The sequence below is a fragment of the Cricetulus griseus genome, chromosome 7, assembly GCF_003668045.3.
Source record: "Cricetulus griseus strain 17A/GY chromosome 7, alternate assembly CriGri-PICRH-1.0, whole genome shotgun sequence".
NCBI classification, from domain to species: Eukaryota; Metazoa; Chordata; class Mammalia; order Rodentia; family Cricetidae; genus Cricetulus; species Cricetulus griseus.
Window position 1 is genome coordinate 117,373,875 of NC_048600.1, and position 20,366 is coordinate 117,394,240.

At 40.9% G+C, this 20,366-nt stretch overlaps 1 protein-coding gene across 9 annotated transcripts in view; it reads right to left on the reverse strand.

Moving 5' to 3' along the window:
- The window catches only part of LOC113830688 (KAT8 regulatory NSL complex subunit 1), a 128,593-nt gene that overhangs the window by 6,020 nt on the left and 102,207 nt on the right, over positions 1-20,366 (reverse strand). For 6 of the 9 annotated variants that reach the window (XM_035447220.1, XM_035447219.1, XM_035447218.1 and 3 more), the window contains 6 exons: positions 19,201-19,316; positions 18,099-18,294; positions 12,274-12,445; positions 3,673-3,855; positions 3,040-3,228; positions 2,527-2,675 (listed from right to left, as the gene is read on the reverse strand). In XM_035447220.1, the coding sequence (XP_035303111.1) occupies positions 2,527-2,675; positions 3,040-3,228; positions 3,673-3,855; positions 12,274-12,445; positions 18,099-18,294; positions 19,201-19,316 (1,005 nt within the window). The remainder of the gene's footprint in view (positions 1-2,526; positions 2,676-3,039; positions 3,229-3,672; positions 3,856-12,273; positions 12,446-18,098; positions 18,295-19,200; positions 19,317-20,366) is intronic. The other 3 variants (XM_035447223.1, XM_035447222.1, XM_035447221.1) reach the window with 1 other exon arrangement.

The following is a 20,366-nucleotide window of genomic DNA, read 5'->3' on the forward strand; positions in this document are numbered from 1 at the left end:
CCAGGCTGGCCTCGAACTCACAGAGTTCCGCCTGCCTCTGCCTCCCGAGTGCTGGGATTAAAGGCGTGCACCACCAACACCAGGCTCATTCTATCATCTTAAGACACTGTAAGAATATATATAAAACAAAACAAAACAAAACACCCAAGGATTTCAGATGGTACCGTAAGTGATTTCAGGTCATCATAATTTTCAATTTCCTTCTTTATCAGTAATACTAGACTCACTAACGCACAACTTTTGGGTCACAGCTTAACTAAAATGGTTGAGATTTTTTGGAACTCTTGCCTGGCTGAGTTCTGCAAGTAAGCATTAGTGACCACATACCCAAAGGCTTCTGGACTGAAGTCCCATGGTCCATACAAGAAATGAGTCTTGAAGAAGCCTTGGGAGAGACAGCTTTCTATTCTGGTCAAGAATGAAACTCCTGCTAGAAACAGCTATGCATTTCTCAAAGACATTTCAGGCCTCTGGCCTATACTCTCTACTTGAACACCCTATTCTGCTAGCACTCATTCAATCCACTTTAACTACTTTTTCCTATTTAGAGCCAGAAAGGTGGGGAGGGTGGCAGCATTTAGAACAGCAAGCCATTTCTAAATCTGGTTTACAAATAGAAAGAAACAGGAGGATTTCGAATAACCTGTCCTAAGTGCCACCATATCTAAATTGTTCTAAGGATTTTTTTTTTGAAAGCCACTGAATTTCAAGACACACAAAACAAACACAATTTGTTTAAAACCACTAAGCTGATTTCAATACAAGCAATGGTCACTGTTCATGAAGCACAGCTACAAATACCCTAACAGCCCCTGTCCTGCCCACTTTGTCCAGTTACCACCTTGCTTCTCAACCTAAATTTGGCATACCACTCTAGTTATTGTTTATATCCTGATACCCTGAATAATTGAGGTAATAAAAATCCCAAGGAGCTGGGTGTGGTGGTTCACACTTTTAACCTCAGCTCTTAGGAGGCAGAGACAGGAGGATTTCTGTGAGTTTGAGGCCAGTGAGCTACAGGACAGTCAGGACTACATACAGAAACTTTGTCTCAAAGAGCCTAAAGGATTAGCACAGTGCTGTGCATAAAATCTGTATTTAGTAGGGGTAAATCCCAAATGATCTAGTTCTAAGTCAACATTCTCCAGACTTATCATCAGGGTTGACAGTTGGAGAAAAAAAAAAAAAATGCTGACTTACCAAGTCCTAGACCTTAAGAGTTCAGATTTTTTGAGACTTAATCTCTTCTCTATTATTTGATTATATGAAACCCTTTGCTAGTGTTTGGCTGAGTGTGGGAAGAATACCATATACTTATTCAAAGTCTGTGAGTAGAGAAGCTGAAGGAAGACGACTATCTAGAAAGGGCAGGCTGATTTCTAACAGCAAAGAACAATGTGAGTTTGTACCTGGTTGATCCTAGGAGCTTAGTGAGAGCTTAGAGCTTCTACCACACCCCTTTTCTCAGGCCAAGGCTGTAGTGTACTGATGACAGCTGACTCTGTAGTTAGACTAGAAGCATTTGAATCACAATCACAATCCTCACAAATTGCCTCACTTTATTAAATAGACTCAACACTGTGAAGCCTTAGGTTTCATGTCCACAAAATCAGGACTCATTAATTCTATGCATTTATGAAAGGACAGTATAGAATTAAATGGGTTGGCATGTATGTGCACTGATCCATTTGCCTCAGACTCCTAAGTACTAGAATTACAAACCTGTGACATCAAGTCCAGTAGTAGAAGTGTTTAGTAAACATCATAGCACCGGAATTTAATATTACTAACATAGTTACACTTGTTATTGTGATTACTATAAAAGGGATGCTCGGATAACTATACTCAGCTGCTAAAGGTATGTGTTTAATTATACTATGTCTGCTTTGGTTGTGCAAATAGATTCCTAAATGGAGTCTGGTGGTATATAATGTAGTAAGCATGCCTTAAATGGACTTCCATTATGTATATACTAAATGTAAGTACTGCCATAGTTACTTGCTGCATCATACTTCTGCTCTGTGCACCTGAAAAAGCATGGATTCTGCCTTCTCCCTTCTACCACCACTGTTCATTCTTAACATCCCATTGCCATTCATCAATAGCAGAAACAAAGAAACTGACTGTTGTCTTGAATGCCTAAAAAGATTAGGACCATGGTATTCAAGATCTGGGTGAAAAGATCTTGAACAGTCACAAACACCTTCAGAGATCGTGCCTCTAGACCAAGGGTCTAGACCTTCTAGTAGGCAAGGCTTGCTTACTACGAACAATGCCCTAGTACTACTCTCCTGAAAAAAAAAAAATTAAAAAAAGAAAAAAATCAACCAACCAAACTCAACATCAACAACAAAACTCACACAGCAAACTTTCTACCCATGCCTCAGCAGACTCATTTTTAGTATGAAAAACAACTCTAAGAAAACTTTGCAGGGAATATAACGATACTTCTACACTAGTCTCTAGAGCCACTCTGAGTACCCTGTAATCTGTACAATGTCCTATCAACTCCACACAGGTACTTACAGAAGTGCTGGCTCCAACTTGTGAGCTAGAGCTGGTGGGTGTGGAGGTGTCTGATGAGGTGGAGAGCTGTCTCACCAGGGGGCTGTGTGGTGGATGGTGAGTAGCTGTCAAGTAGCTTGAACTGCTCATGTCTGTGTGATGCTTCAACACTGCAAAAATCAACAGAAAAGAGAGTAATAAGTGGCTAAATAGATATTATAGCCATTCTACTTCTAATGTATGTTAGGAATGCCAGCAATTCACTCTAAAGGCAAAAAAAAAATAAAAAAATAAATGCTTTTTAAGCCTAGAGGATAAAAAGCTGCAGCAACTAGTTGATGGGAAATAAGGGACCAGGCAGATGATGTAGCAGTAAGAAGTGACCTGCGTTTAGAAGCAATAGTGCCCCCTACCATGCCTTTCTAGAAAGTAATGGACAAAGCTTGGGATAGGGGGTTTTAAGAGAAGCTTGGGCTGTCCCAGAAAGCTCTGAGCAAGTGCCAATGCAGGTAGAGGTGCTGGGCCTGGCCCTACCTTCACTTCTCTCAGATGAATGGTCTCGCAATCTCATTTTGCTGTGGTTTGGGTCATGTACAGGTGGCGGTAGATTGAGCAAGCGCTCTGCTTTTGGAGCTGTCACTCGCTCCACCATGGGCACAGCCCCCACATCGTCTAAGTGCTGCCTGTGGGTCCTGTCAGGCCGGGTTTGGTGATGGGACAGCTCTGAAGAGGGGAACAAAAAAGAGCTGTGAAGTACCTTCACTCAAATCTTATTTGAGTTCTGAGCTCTTCAGTTATCCTTAGGCCAATGGTATATACCCAAGGCAGCATAACAGTCTTTGGGACTCAATCTTCTAGTTAATAGTACAATAGCTAGGACAGGGACAGGGAGTCACAAACAGAAATGTTAACACCAGGATTTAAGAGTCAACCTGCCCACAGGTAGACCCAGTATCATGTTACTACTGGCTGTTCACTGAACATTTTAGGTTCTGCTTGTTTGAAATAGCTTCCAAAGTCTACCTGAGAGAAGAATTTGTATTAGGTAACTAGATGCTTTTTCTAATCCCAGAATACTGGCATAGCAAACCAGTAACCAGAGAATATAAAAGGTATAAAATATAACAATAGTGACTACAAAAGAGTCCTTAGTTCCCTGAAACTTACTGGCTGTTGTAAGGAAGGAGTTGACCAACTTATGTCTGTCTTTGCGAACTGGATCTGACAGACTGCATGGCATGGGTGCTCTGTGCTTAAGTGAAAACTTTTTGGTAGGTTTGATCTTGTCAAAAGGCTTATTTTGCCACTGAGACTTCAGCATGCTCTGGAAGTGCAGGCTTGTGGGAACGTCTGTAAGAAACACAAAACAGTGCAGGTTAGTCCAAAAACCTGGCCTCTGGGCACCTCTCTCTTTGAAGGGTGGTTCAGTCACTGACTCTCCAGAGGTCAAGATACCTATGTCACACACCTCTCTGGCTTAACAAGTAGTTTCGCCTCCCCGTCAGAGTAGGGACTGTCATATGGAAGACCCACTTATGTTAATGTTATTGATGTTCATACTATTCATATGTAAGTAATGTTACCAAATTGGTCTTATTTACAAGTTCCAGTGGGGGTAAAAATATAACAACTTTTTGTTATACTGATGGGAGACTTTCCATGTTAATCTTATTGGTGTGGCAAACTATGAACATCCTGTATTTCAATTCTTCTTTTATTTCAACCTACTTCTTTCTACATGTACAAGCATGATGTACCTGTTCAGCAATTATGCTCCCATGGGGGCCTACACTGGTTCTGTGATATAGCACAACCTATGCTCTCTGGCGATATAGTAAGTATTGTAATTTCTTCCAATACAACCTATGCCATCCTCCTTGCTCTAGGGATCTATCATCATGTCTTTTGACTATCCATGTTTTTAAAAACAATTTATTTAACTTTTATTTTATGTGCATGAAAGTATCAGAACCCCTGGAACTGGAGACACAGACCACTGTGAACTGCCAAGTAGGTGCTGGGAATTGAACCTGGGTCCTCTGGGAGAACAGCCAGTGATCTTAACTAAGCCCCAGCCCTGATTATCTGTTTTTATTTACAGCTGACTAGTTAATGTTAATTACTAGAAAACTAATTATAATTTTTATTCCCCCCCTACTGTTTTTATCACACACCCCCAACACCCTCTAAGACAAAGTCTCACTATGTTGCTTAGACTGGCCTCCAAATTCCTAGTGATCCTCCTGATTTAGCCTCCTGAATAGCTGTGACTGCAGGTGTGGAATGGCATGCCTGGCTCTAAGTTAATTTATATTTACCCCAAAATTAAGTACTTTATTAATTCCGTAGGAAAATTTCTAAGGTTACAATTGTTTTCCTGTAGACTTTAAACCATTATTCCATTGTACCCTAACATCTAGTACTTATTTACTAAAGACAGTGTAATTGTCTTTCAAGCTTTTGTGGAAAAACAAACAAACAAACAAACACAAACACTGCACTAAGAAACTTTGGCAGGAGGATTGCCATGAGATCTAGGCTACAGTCTAAGAGACTGTCTCGATTAAAAAAAAAAAAAAAAAAAAAAAAAAAAAATCAAACCAAGCCCTTTAGTACCTTCTCAATGTAGGTGGCCCATTGCTTAACTTATAGTGTATTTCTGGTCTATACCTACTGCGTTTGCATGCATGCATGCAGTGACAGGGTCTTTCTATGTAGCCTTTGCTGGCCTGGACATCTTGCTATGTACACCTTGCTGGCCCAAATTCAATTCCTTGCTACCTGATTCAAAACAAAACAAAACAAAACAAAAAACCCAACAACCGAAGACAAAAAACCCACAACCAACCAACCAACCAACCAAAACCCCCAATCTAAAAATACTTCTAGCACTGCATTGATGAATACAGATCAATGAGGACATTGCCATGGACAGAGTATTTCAGGACATGAACACATATCTCCTTCCTCTTTTCTTTTTTTCCTTCCTTTTTTTTTTTGGGGGGGGGGAGGTGTAGTGCTATAGATTGAACCCAGGCCATATACTTGCTACATATACTCAAGCTATACCATGAAGCCCTACTTAGGTTTTTCTTTTTCTTTCTTTTCTTTTTTGTTTTTTGAGACTGTTTTTCTGTGGCTTTGGAGCCTGTCCTGAAACTCACTCTGGAGACCAGGCTGGCCTGGAACTCACAGAGATCCACCTGTTTCTTCTGCCTCCCAGTGGGATTAAAGGTGTGTGCCACCGCCACGACCATCTGGCCTTATTTAGGTTTTTTTAATTTGTTCTGTGATACTGGTAATCATCAATAAAGTTTACCCCTCCACCTAACCAGGGGAACCTGACATGTACAAAAGGCTGATCTTAAATAGGGTTTCCGTATGTAGCCCTGGCTGCTCTAGACCTTGATCTGTAGACAAGGCTGCCTGAGGGCTCAGATTTGCCTACCTCTGCTTCCTGAGCACTGGGATTAAAGGCATGAGTGATCACCACCCAGCAACATACTCAGTTTTTAGATGGGGTCTTGCTTCATAGTTCAGGCTGGCTTTAGACTTGATGTTGCCTAAACCACTAAACGCTGAGACTAAATATATTAGCACGCACACTTGGTTTTTATATATGCATATAGTGCAGACATCTATAGAACTCAGAGGCTTCAGATGTCCTTGGATCAATACAAGCACTGGGAACTGAACTCAGGTCCTTAAACAGCTGAGGACTCTCCAAATCTCCAGGCCCCTCAAATCTGGTGGTGTTTTGTTTGTTCGAGATGGGGTCTATTATGTAGCTCTGGCTGTCCTGGAACTTGCTATGCAGACCAGGATGGCCTTCAACTCACAGAGATCCATTTGTCTTCAAGTGTGGGCCACCATGTCATCCTCATACTGAGTTGGGAGACCTGGCTACGTGAGAGAGACTGTCTCAAAAACAAATTCCCATCCCATCCCATAAAAAAGAAAGCAACCTGCCTGTAATATATACTTGTAAAATAGTGGCCCAAATGGTATGGGAGTATGCAACCACTTAAAACAAAACGAAAAAATTGACTTAAGGCCTACTCCATGAGATAGAACCCATACTTGATACTGCTGAAATAGCTAAGAATCTTAGACATTATAGGTCACTAACCCCTAACAGTAGTAGGGGAAAACCTACTACTACTATTCTGGGAAAGGAACATATCAACGAAATGATTCCTAATAATGTATTGCTACACTCATAGATCAGAATATCATTCAACCTTCATCAGAGATGCTTCTTTTTGCAGTAGATAGTAATTAACACAGAGACCCACAAATGGAAAATGTGCTGACTGGGAGCACTTGGCCCTAAATGTGTTTTTTTTTTTGTTGTTGTTGTTTTTAAAAATCAAACTCTTCTCCCCTCAAATATCTATGAGGAAGAGAACACAGAAAGATTCTAAGCACCAAAAGTGGTAGACGATTTCAAGCTAAGAGCATCTTCCAGATCCAACAGGATTGATACACATGTGAACTCATAGACTATGACAGCATAAGACCTACACACTGGTTCTAACTACACAAAATTGCAGTATTGGGAAGTGAAAGCAGACAATAAGTCCCACTTCTAAGCAAAAAGCTATTTGCAATTGATGTCCTATGAGAAAGAGAAAATCTGTTTTCTCCAATGGAGTGTCACTGGGTGTTATCAAGCACACCCCAGGGCAGACCCCATGCCCCAGAGTAGTTAAGTCGGTCAATACAAAATGGACTTCATGTTTTTATGTGCGATTTTTATATTGTTCTATAATTTTTGACTTACTGGTTTGTTTGTTTTTTTTTTTTTTGAGAGAAAGAACATGAAGTTGGTTGGGTATGAAGATAGGGAGGACTTGGAAGGAGGTGAAAGACAGAAAAGAATATAACTAAAATGTATCCTATGGGAAAAACTAATTAGGTCAGACAGTGGCACTTGCCTTTAATCCCAGCACTGGGAAGGCAAAGGCAGGAGGATTTCTGTGAGTTCAAGGCTAGTCTGGTTGGTCTATTAAAGCAAGTCACAGGAGAGATACAGAGATACACAGAGAAGCCTTCTTTCAAAACTCAAAAACAAACACATAAACACAAAGAAAAAAGAATTTGAATTAATAAATAGGAATTCTAGGGGGGAAAAGGGTAATTTTTCATAATATCCACTACTACAACATGGAAAAGAAAATGTTCATCTGTCTTAGGGCCAAGCTAAAACAATAACATGTATCATTTTTAAGAATATTATGAACCAGAGTCAGGAAGCAGAGGGAGGTGGATCTCTGTGAGGTAGAGGCCAGCCTTGTCTACAGAGTGAGTTCCAGGACAGCCAAGGCGACACAGAGAAACCTGTCTTGAAAAATCAAGAATATTAGTTATTATTTACATCACATGTGCTAGGGCTGTAGCTCAGTGATAGAGTGCCTGCCTATAGACACAAGGCTCTGGTTTTAAAATCAAGTACTGAAAATTAAAACAAACTAGAATGACTAGAAGACCCAAAGAAAGGGACGGAAATATTAAAAAAAATTCTGGGCATGTAGCTCTCATATATAATCCCAGCACTTAAGAGGCTAAGGAAAGAGGGTTGATCATTAGTCTGAGGTCAACCTGAATACACATTGTGATATTCTGCCTAAAAATAAATAAAGCAATAGAGATTCATTCAGCTATAGGATGCCCCATTTTCCATTTATATAAATTAAATTGCTACTATCAAAGTTATAGTATTTTATTAGGTAAATAAAAGGAAAATAAAATTGATTAACTCCATCTTAAATTACTGCTTCCTCAAAGAAAATGAAATGTGAATAAAGACTGTGTCTCCATGTGACTAAAGACTGTGTCTCCAGCTCACCAAGTTCTGATATTCTGTGTTCACAAGCCTGCTCTTCTTGGGGTATTTTGTAATGCTCACTTCCTCCTCCTGTTTCCTCAAGTATCATGTTGGTAGTTTCTCACAAAAACAGCACAGATCTTCCTAGCCAGCAGATGGTGCTCTCATCAGGTCTTGTTTCTTTTCCCAAAGAGCACATACACCATAGATACATCTATTATTTCCAGGTGGTAACTGAGCAGATTACTAAATAAGGTGGTAGGAAAACAAAGGCTTTGCCAGACGGTGCTGGCACACGTCTTTAGTCTTTAATCCCAGGACTTGGGGGGTAGAAGCAAGTGGGTCTCTCTGAGTTCAAGGCCAGCCTGGTCTAGAGTTCCAGGACAGTTAGCTGTTATACTGAGAAACCCTATCCCACAAACAAACAAAACCAACCAACCAACCAAACAAACAAACAAAAGGCCCTCCTGCTGTAATACTAATAAATGTTCACACCCTAATCCCTAACCTTCTAAGGACAAGAAAGGCTTTGTGTAATTAATTTAATTTTTGGTATTGGGGGTTGAACACAGGGTCTTAAACACACTATGCAAGAGCTGTACCGCTATGCTACATATCCAGCCCTCGCTCCACCTTTAAAACAACCAACCCAGCTTTGGTTTTTGTGACATGATTTCTTTGTCTAGCCCTGGCTGTCCTGGAACTTTCTCTGTAGACCAGTGCTAGGAATAATGGCACGCGCCACTATACCTGGCTTTCTATTTTCTTCTTAGCACTGTTTAGATAAGATGACCTGTATCCTGGTCTACAGTCTGACCCCATAGGATAGATGTAAGCAAGGACCTGACCTCACTTGGTCATTTGATGGCATCTCCACAGAGACTATGCCAGTGTTGAGTGAGAGGGAGTCCCCAGGAAGAGCAAGTGACATGCCCAATCACTGTTACTGCAATTCCTGAGTTTTGAATCCATGTGTTCTCATTTGTCTGGTCAAGGAAAATGCAATGAATCTGCAAGCCAGGCCCAGACTGGCTAAACTGACAAACAAGAAAAGGCTCTGAGAACCTTCCAGGAACCATGGCCAAGCACCCGTCTCCCACCAGGTTGAAGTACCAGGGCCTGTGCCCTCCTGTTCCTTGGTCAGAAGAAGATTTTGACCCAGGGGCCAAGTTCCATATTTCTGCCAGTGTGCCCTACATCCGGTAAAGGTCTGGGCCCTGTTGGCAGAGCCGATTAGGATCTGGGAGACATGGGGACTGGGTGGAGAAGTTCTAGAAAGTGCAAATATGGGTTTCTGTGGCCACTCCATGCCCCAGCAGGTCTGGGCTTCCCACACTTGGCCTCCCCTCCACAGTTCCCTTCTTCTTCCTCTACCCAGGTATTTCCTCAGCCTAGTGCTCCAGTTTCAGTTTCATGAAGCAGTGTGCAGGGCTGCAGGCCATGGGGGCCCTCTGCACTGGTGTGATAGCTGTAGTCTCCAAGATGACTGAGAAGATCCTGCAGTGAGGCACTAGGATCAAAGGCATGCCCCCCCCCATGGTAAACACCATCACTTTTTTTTTTTTTTTTTTAAAACTTCAATTTCTTTCTCAATCTTTTGAGATGGCAGATCATTACAATCTAGAACCTGTTATGTCTACCAGGTGGGCCTCAAACTCATGGAAATTTTCCTGCTTTTCTGTCTCCGCAACTGCTATGATTGTAGGTGTACACCACGGTATCTGGCCCTTTTTAAGAGTCTATGTTGCCAGCAGTCCTCCTGTCTCAGCTTTCCCGGAACAGAGGGAACATAGGTCTGAATCATGAGGTACAGCTCAATCCCAGCCCCCACTCCACCAAACATAGGGTTTCTCTGCAGCTTTGGCTATCATGGAACTAGCTCTGTAGACCAGGCTGGCCTTAAACTCAAAAAAGGATTCAACTGCTTCAGTCTCCCAGGGTGGGGATTAAAGGCTGAGCAAAAAAAAGATTCCTTTTTTTTGTTGTTGTTGTTTTTGATTCTGAGACAAGGTCTCTCTATGTAATTCTAGCTGTCCTGAAATTTACCCTGTAAACCAGACTGTCCTTGAACTCCCAAAGATCTGCCGACCTCTGCCTCCTGAGGGTTGGGATTAAAGACGTGCACTACCACTGCCTAGCTTCCAACTCAATTTCTTTCTTTTTTTCTTTCCTCCCCCGGCCACCCCCAGATAAGGGTTTTTCTGTGTACCCCTGGCTGTCCTCGAACTGGCATTCTAGACCAGGCTGACCTCAACACCTGGCTAAATTTGTGATGAAGGTTGAAGACAGCACAAAACTTCAGGACAAAGAATGACAGTTGACTGTGATCCTAACAATTCCTATAAACTGATTAAGAAACAAAAATTAACATTTATTTTTATTATACAAGGCCACAAAATAGCGATCACATCCAAATATTCTAAGTATAGATACCCAATAAATTAGTTGACAAGAAATTTGATGGAGGGGGCTGGAGAGATGGCTCAGAGGTTAAGAGTACTGGCTGCTCTTCCAGAGGTCGAGTTCAATTCCCAGCAACCACATGGTGGCTCACAACCATCTGTCATGAGATCTGGTGCCCTCTTATGGTGTGCAGATACACATGGAAGCAGAATGTTATATGCATAATAAATAAATAAATAAAATCTTAAAAAAAAAAAAGAAATTTGATGGAAGCAGTGGGTTTCAGGTACAGCTCAGGTGGCAGAGTACCTATCTTCTTAAAGTCCTGGGTTCAGTGTTCAGCACCACACAGACCCAATGGCTGTGATTCCAGCACTCTAGAGGTGGAGGCAGGATAATCAAGAGTTCAAAAGTCATTCTTGGCTACACAGTGAATTTGAGGCCAGCACAGAATACACGAGACCCGACACAATCCCTGTGAGGACAGGGAAATTAACAGAATCAAATTCATGCTATGGCTTAGTAAGAATGTAACCATCTATAAAACTTAAAGGAAACAATATTAATCTTATCTTTAAAAAAGTGGGGTCAAGGGGCTGGAGGGATGGCTCAGAGGTTAAGAGCACTGACTGCTCTTCCAGAGGGCCTGTGTTCAATTCCCAGCAACTACATGGTAGCTCACAACCATCCGTTATGAGACCTGGTGCCCTCTTCTGGTGTGCAGATATACATGGAAGCAGAATGTTGTGTACATAATAAATAAATAATAAAATCTTAAAAAAAAAAAAAAAAAAGTGGGGGGCAAGGCATGGTGGCACTCTGGAGGCAAAAGTAAGCTCAAGGCCCAAAGCAGGTGCTGAGAAGCAAACCCAGGTTCTTTGCAAGAACAGTACATGTTCTTTACCACTAAACCATTTCTCCAGACTCTTATTTATGTATAGAGATATTTTGGCTGTATGTAGTGTGTGTACCACATGTGTACCTAGTACTTATAGAAGCAAAAAAAAAAAAGGGTGTTGGATTCTCTGGAAATTGAAGTCATGGACTGTTGTAAGCCATGGGTGCTGGGAATCAAACCAGAGTCCTTTGGACAAACAGCCAGTGCTCTCAGCTGCTTACTAAACTCCAGTCTCCTATTTTTTATTCTAAATATTTTATTTTTATTTTATTTGTATGTGTGTTTTGAGTGCATGTACAAATGCAAACCTTGTGCATGCAGTACCCTTAGAAACGAGAAAAGACACCTGGAATTGGAGTTACAGACGGCTGTCAGCTACCATTTGGGCTGGGAATCAAACCTAGGTCCTCTTCAAGAGAACACTCCAGCCCCTTCTTATATTAACACTCATGTGTATACAACAAGGTCAGAGATGACTTATGGCAGATGCTCTTTCCAATGAATCACGGGATCAAACAGCAAAATTCTGACAAGTTTTTGAAGACAGAAAGTAAATAGTATCTGACATAACTGATTTTCTTTCACCTGGAACCCTATTAGATTTCATCCATTAGATTTTAAAATATGTTGTCTTTCTTACCATCTGGAAATGCTAGAACAGGGTGAACACAAGAGTCCAACTGAGAAAGACGCTCCAACAGAGGGGCTTCATAGTGAATTTCAGGAGGCATGGTGTTTACACCGCCTGAACCACACAGAGCACAAGAGGGATTGACATCACAGCCAGAGCGGGCAGTGCTATTCCGGTGAACCTGTGAAAAGCAAAACAAAACTGACAATTTGTCTCTAATAAAAACCTAACATCCTTGCTAGGTATGGTGGTGGCACATGCTTTTAGTCCTAATCACCTAGATTTCTCAAACTGTCCTCCTCTTGCAACAAACAAAACACAACTCATGACTATATAATGAAAATAAATTATGCATGTTGAATGATCCCCTTCACAATTTTTGTGTTAGATTAATTCCAAGGATAAATTACTTTCTTTAAAGTTCTTTTAAATACACAGGAACAAGACAGAGTTAAATGAATAAATTTAAGTCCTCCAAAGACTTAATTCCACAAGCTTTTTTCTTATTCTTATATATTTTTAGGCTCTGAGACAAAAAGCTGAAATGTTTAATATTGGATCCCCACAATCTTGTGTTACAAAGAACAAGCCTGGCACTTGCCAAGCATGACTCATAACATCATCTAGGCAACACCCAATCTGCAAGAAGAATATGCCTGGGGAATGGCACTGTGAAAAGGAATGTTAGAAAAGACTAGTTATCATAATAAAACAGGAGCAATGAAACTCTCTAGCCAGAACTGTCATCTCGCTCCTCTCCCTCTCACAACTCACAGAAATCCTCATCTTAGTTTTCCTCATTGAATGCTGGCTTCTGTTACTTCAAGACAAGGTTGTACTATGCTTCCGAAATGGGTCTAAAACACCCACAAATTCCTCCTTTTCTCCTATGTGCTAGAGTATAGGTATGTGTGCCACATCTGGCTTGTAATTATTATGTCTTTTCTGTTTCCCCTTTTGATGGAGATGGGAAGACAATATTTCAGGTAACCAAGTTTGACACCCCCTGGCCAAAACTCCTGAGGCTGCTACCTCTACCATCCAAATACTAGGAGCCAGTCATCACAGCCTTTGTGTGTGTGTGTGTCTTTTGAAGTGCACTGCAACAGGGTCTAAACTATATCACAGCTTCTTTAGACATGTCTTCAGCATGTGTTTTTTTTTTTTTTTTTTTTTTGGTAATGGACTTAAATAGGAGAAAAAAATATTGAAGAACAATGTGATCTTTATCAATATTCCACAATTTCTTTGTTCTCAAGATAGGCTGCATAGAGGGGTTGCATACAAAGAAAGTCTTCTGAAGATTAGACTGGGTAAATTGAAGGGGAAAATCCCAGCAAATTGCAATGCCACTAAGAAAAAAATGATACTGAATATATTTATGTAAACACCATTAATTATTGTTAGAAGACAAAATTACCCATCCTACATATTAGCTAATTAGGGCTGCAAGACTGTAACTAAACAAACAACCAAAAACCTTAAACAAGCCGGGCGTTGGTGGTGCATGCCTTTAATCCCAGCACTCGGGAGGCAGAGGCAGGAGGATCGCTGTGAGTTCGAGGCCAGTCTGGTCTACAGAGTGAGTGCCAGGATAGGCTCCAAAGCTACAGAGCTGAAAAACAAGAAAGAAAGAAAGAAGGAAAGAAAGAAAGGAAGGAAGGAAGGAAGGAAGGAAGGAAGGAAGGAAGGAAGGAAGGAAGGAAGGAAGGAAGGAAGAAACCCTGTCTTGAACCCCCCCACCAAAAAAACCTTAAACAAAACACAAACCAAAACAACCAACCAACTAGTCACCAAAACATCACTCCATTAAAATAAAAGACTTTTAGAAAAAAACAAAAGCTAGAGAGATGGTGGTTCACCAGCTTAAAGCACACTGGTTGCTCTTCCAAGAGACCTAAGTTAAATTTCATAGAACTACCATTAAAATCAATTACACTTACAAAACTTTTATCATGTAGGTGCTGGGAATTGACCCAGGTCCTCTGGAAGAGCAGAACCATTTCTCCAGCCCCTATAACACCTCATAAACAGATACTAACTAAATAAAAATATTTAAAAGTACCTTTGTGCTATCTTTCCAGATCACCATCTCGAGAATTTTAAGAGCCTTTTAGAGCCAGAGAGTGGTGGTGTGCTCCTTTAATCCCAGTACTCAAGAGGCACAGGCAGGCAGATCTCTATGAGTTCAAGGCCAGTCTGGTCTACAAAGCGAGCTCCATGGCAGCCAGGGCTACACAGAGAAACCTTGTCTCAAAAACCAAACAAAACAACACAAAACAAAGAGCTTTTAGGCTATTGCTGTTCTAGGATTACTACTGTTATGTCCCTTTTCAGTTCCTATTCTCTTTTTCTAATTCATCCCCAATATAAATTAGCTCTAGATTTATCTTACAACAAATATTTTGTGATACTTTCCTGTCAATTTTAAAATCAAAATCTAGAGGCCCTGGGGTTTAAGAGCTTTGAATTTTTTTTTTTTTGGTAGACTTTTATTTTTTGTTTGGATTTTTTTTTTAAAGATAGGGTCTCATTATGTAGTCCTTGGCTCCCTGGAACACACAACCAGGCTGGCCTTGTACTCACAGGAAGAGGCCTGTCTCTACCTCCCAACTGCTGGGACCTAAAGGCATTCACCACCACACCACATTTATTTAGTGTGTGTGTGTGTGTGTGTGTGTGTGTGTGTGTGTGTGTGTGTGTGTGTGTGTGTGTATGTTATGCTCATCAGGTGCTTGTGGGAGCCCTTGAAGGCCAGGAGAGGGTGCTGGAGCCCTTAGAGCTGGAGTTAAAGGTGCTAGGGTGCTGGCGACTGAACCATAGTCCTCTGCAAGAGCAGTAAGTTCTCTTAGCCACTGAGTCATCATCCTAGTCCCCTTTATTTTAGTATTTTGATCCATACAGGTTGCAAGTCCAAGTTCATCTCGTCTTTACCTCCTCAGTGGCACTAACTTATCTTCATATGTAGCCAAGAATGGCCTTGGACTTCAGGAGAGCCAGAACACAGTCAGGCTCCTTTAGTCTGGGAAGTGATAACCAAATAGATCAATCCTGGTCTCAAATTTTGGTGTTCTTTGACTCCGACGTGGCCTCTATGTTGTAATTAATACTTGAACTGGCTTTCAAACTGATTAGATTTCACAGTAAAATTCTGACAACAACAAGTCTTCATTTTCACAAAGGAGTCATTAGCTGAGTTGATCAGCTGGGGTTTACTTCTCATTTTGCCCTGTATTTTTAATAAAACAGATTTGCCTCAGACTCACCATCCTCCTGCTTCAACCTCTCAAGCACTGGGGTTATATCCATGCAACTTATCATTCTTTTTCTCCAAGTAAAACTAAAAGCTAAATTTATAGGAGTTTCACTTGAACCCTAAAAGCATTTGACCTTTCAACAGCTTTTAGCCCTTAAGACCCAATGAGTGAATGAACAATGACCCATAGTTCTGACTCACACCCCTGCAGAGTTAATAAAGCAGGAATAAAAGGGAAAGACGGCCTTGCGTCAGAAAGATGTTTGAAAACGGTTATACCAGGAGCTCAATAGTCATTTACAAAATGATCAATGAAAGAATGAACCAATGGATGAGCACGTTACTGCTTTGTAAAGGGGAGACTAATGGAGAAAATTACTAAGGTGTTTGGATCCATTCCTCAATAAGTTTTGAGCTCTCAATAAACAAGCGCACAAACAAACACCCACAAAAGATACTGAGAATTCCAGAAAAGCTTGTGAATGAAGGAGTAGGAGCAAATGCACCTGGTGGCACAGGCCATGCCGGTGAGGTTTCCTTTGATTTCCAGCAGGCATGCCACAGAGGTCCTGCCCAGTGGCACTAAGCAGCGTGGCCCCATGCATGCTCTCCTCCTCCAGCAAGCCCTTGAATTCAAGACATACTTTATTTTCAACAAATTTATCTTACTGAAGCCTTTGTGTTATTTATACTAATGACAGACATGAAGACAAAACATCCATACACATAAAATGAAAATAAATCTAAAAATAAGAACCCCCCAAGCCGGGCATTGGTGGAGCACCCCTTTAATCCCAGCACGTGGGAGGCAGGCGGATCTCTCTGAGTTCGAGACCATCCTGGTCTACAAGATCTAGTTCCAGGACGGCCTCCAAAGCCACAGAGAAACCCTGTCTCGAAAAACCAAAAAGTATCAAAATGTGGTATAGTCCTGTTAGCAACCCAAGAGGCTGAGGCAGGAAGATTACAAGTTCTTGATTAAGGTTTTGTTTTTATCTAGTATTGTATCACCAATACCTAGAACAAATATCTCATCAAAATTCAACAAGTATTTTACAAAGGAGTAAATGAACAGTAACAAAAAAAAATTCATATAGGAAAAAACACGTTGTCCCAATAACGTAACCAGCCAGGTAGGCCAATATACATATTAAATGGATTTCATAAGTTTCAGAATAAAATAAACCCTGCTCTTCAAAAAGTAAAGTTTATCACACTTATGAAGTCATCTCCATTTTCTGTGTGCATGGGCATTTGTTTAGTAATACAAATTTGGTACTGGAGAGGAAGTTGGGCAAGGTAGCATATGATTTCATTTTCAGGAGGTAAAGGCAGGAGGCCTAGGAGTTCAAGACCAGCCTGGGTTAACTAACAGATACTGTCTCAAAAGCACAAAGAAACAAAGAACAAAAGAAGGGAAAGATGGAGAAGACAGCAAGGAAAAAAATTGTAATGATTCTTTTTTAAAAGCAAGTCTGTTTCATGGGACATATGGCTAGGCAGCTAAGAGTATGCTCAGTTCTCAGCGCCCAGATGGCAGCCCAAGCCCAAGGAGATCCGACATCATTTTCTCATCTATGAGTGCACAAGGCAACACACAGGGCACACATACTAACACTCAGGAGAAACACCCAGACCACTAAAACAAAATTCTAAAAAAAGAAAAGAAACACAAAACTTTCAACACTGTCACTTTTGGCAGGGTGTGGTGGTATACCCCTATAATCCTTGGACCTAAGGAAGGGGAATCAGGAGTTCAGCTCACCTTGATTTACTTAGTGAAAAAAGTTATCAAAAACAACAACAACAACAACAACAACAAAAAACCTAAACAACAATCTCAATAGTAAGAGTCAGGCAGGCCTTGTGGTTCACATCTGTAAACAGGTGAGGTGAGAAGCTCACAAGTTTAAGAACATTCTGATCTACAACAGATCTTGTTGTCTCAAAATGAAAAGGTGGGTGGGGTAAGGGAGGGAGAAGCTAGAGATTGCTCAATGGGCAAGAGGGCTTACTGCTCCACCACACTTGGGTGACACTGCCAATTTCAGGAAAACAGTGCAGATGAGAAATAACAAAAAGGGTTCATGCATGGAAGCATGTACACTTCCAGAGTCTCAGTCATCTAAGAGCTTTTTGAAAAACAAGACCTTCCTATGAACAAAGTACAATTATACATCTAAAAAACTGCCACATCAAGCTGGGTGTTGGTGGCGCACGCCTTTAATCCCAGCACTCGGGAGGCAGAGGCAGGAGGATCTCTGTGAGTTCGAGACCAGCCTGGTCTACAAGAGCGAGTGCCAGGACAGCCTCCAGAGCCACAGAGAAACCAAAAAAAAGAAAAAAAAAGAAAAAAAGAAAAGAAAAGCCACACCAAACATAGCATGCTAAATCAAAAATTAAAAGGAAAAAAAAAAATTTCATTCCCAACTCTAAAGCAACTAAACCAAAACCAAGCTCTAGGGAGGAGCAGTTTAGTACTTTTTAAAGGCTCTCAGGAAACCTTGGGGACTAGCCAACTTTGGAAAGCACTGGGTAATCGGAGTGATGTTGGGAACAGACTGATCAGAGTACTCACCTTCTTAGAAAGAGGAACGATACTGCTGGGCCTAACAAGCCTCCGTTTCTTACAGCTCAGCACAGGCCGAGTTCGGGCTGCCACACAGGTGCCATCAGATGAAGAAGAAACTAAATTCAGTCGTTGCTTTTTATGCAATTGTTCCTCAGCATCAGAGCTGTCACCTGGAACATGGTCTGCCAGGACAGGCTGAAGACTACAAAAAGGGAGAAGACGTATTTCAGAACACAGTAGAAACAAAGCCTCTAGTGTGGGCTCCATTTCCTGACTTTCAAATGTTCAAAGACACAAACAGACTTGGTTGAGAATGCATACTAGTCTCTGTGTGTGTGCTTACTCATGAGGCTCTCAGTGCACAGCACCTATTATGCCTGAAAGGAGCAAAGGTCAATAAGCAAACTCAAGTTTTCATTGTTAGTTTTTCTTCTGTAACAGAAATATGCCAAATAAGAGCCAGGCATTGGTGGCGCATGCCTTTAGTCCCAGCACTTGGCAGGCAGAGGCAGGTGATCTCTGTGAGTTTGAGGCCAGCCTAGTCTACAGAGTGAGTGCCAGGATAGGCTCTAAAGCCACAGAGAAATCCTGTCTCAAAAACAAACAACAACAACAAAACAGCCTAATAAAGTACAGAAAACTCATGATTCGTAAGAAAATAATTTTGCAAATTCTAATGTCTTAAAAACAGTTCTCTTGTTTATAATGAATTCTAAGGGTAAATATATTGTATTCACATGCATAGGAAATTTAGGAACTTTCACATAATTTAACCATAGGACTTGGTTTTACTCTATGGCCAGTCCCTTTTAGACAATGGTAAGTACAAAGGATTACATAAACATCCTAAATAAAATATATATGGTATTGGGAGGCAGACACAGGTGGTTGTTTGAGTTCCCGGCCAGCCAGGGCTAAAGAGAAACTGTCTCAAGGGAAAAACAAAAACAAAAAAACCCCAAAAAACCTTGGTATAGTGTAAGACATACAAAGTACTACTAAGTAATAATGTTTCTTTAGTCAGTCCTGGCTGAGAATAACTAGGGGCTCCAAATTCATCTTTTACATGGGTGTTAAATGTGAGAAGTAAAAGACATAAAAAAATTACCTGTTAACAACTCCATTGACAGGTCTCAGTGCTCCACATGATTTGGTAGACAAGGACTCTGAAATATGACTAACAGGAATAGCATGGTTTTCTGAAGGCTGAGAAACAGACTCAATCTGAGTAAAGAAAAGAAACACAAATCACATTAGCATTTACTACAGCAGCACCACTTAACTGAAATTTGACAGTGAATTAATAAAAAAAAAAAAAAAAAAAAAAAAAAAGGTACATGACTGAGATGAAATAATTACAGAACTAGCACCGGAGGAAAGAGGAACCAAAACATTTACCAGATTACATGTACCACATGGATGATGACAGAGGAAGAACCTCAACATTATTCTATGGAACAAAAGTTTAGCAAAACAATTATATAGTAACATGACTCTTCCAAAAAGGGCAAAAAAGGTAAAAAAGTATCAAGACAAGTAAATGGAAATTTCAATGTCAATATCTATTGTTGTACCATGAAAATTTGTTTTTCAAAATGTTATTTCAATTCACGGTACTGGGGTTCAAAACCAGTACCCTGAGCATGTCTGGCAAGTGCTGTCGCATAGATCTAGGATCGAGTTGTATTTTATCTTAAAATATTTCCACATGGGTACATGGGTACATAATTCGAGAGCACATACACACAATGCAAATATGCATCCCACCCCCTGGAGACAGGGTTTCTTTTTGTTGCTCTGAAGAACAGGCTAGCCTGAAACTCTGCCTTCTGAGTGCTGGAATTAAAGGCATGTATGACCACTGCCTGGCTTGCATATATTATTTTTGTCAGAAAACAAAATTAAAATCCCAATGATGGCTAGGGAGATGGCTCAGTAAAGTGCTTACCACACAAACACGATAACCTGAGTTCAGATCCCGAACAAAAAAATTAGCTCAAGTAGTACACAGATAAAAAAAAATGTGGGTCCAAAGGTTGGAGATAACTCAGTGGTTAAGACTGTATGAACAACAGGTCAGGGGGCTTGGGGATGGCCCACACCTTTAATCTATGCACTCAGGAGGCAGAAGCAAGCTGATCTCCTGAGTTCAAGGCCACAAGCACAAATTTCAAATGAATGCAACCATCTGCTACTGTTTTATTTCCTATCCAGTGCTATGGATCAAACCCAGGGCCTACTGCATGCTATGTTAACAATTATCTGTATACAAAT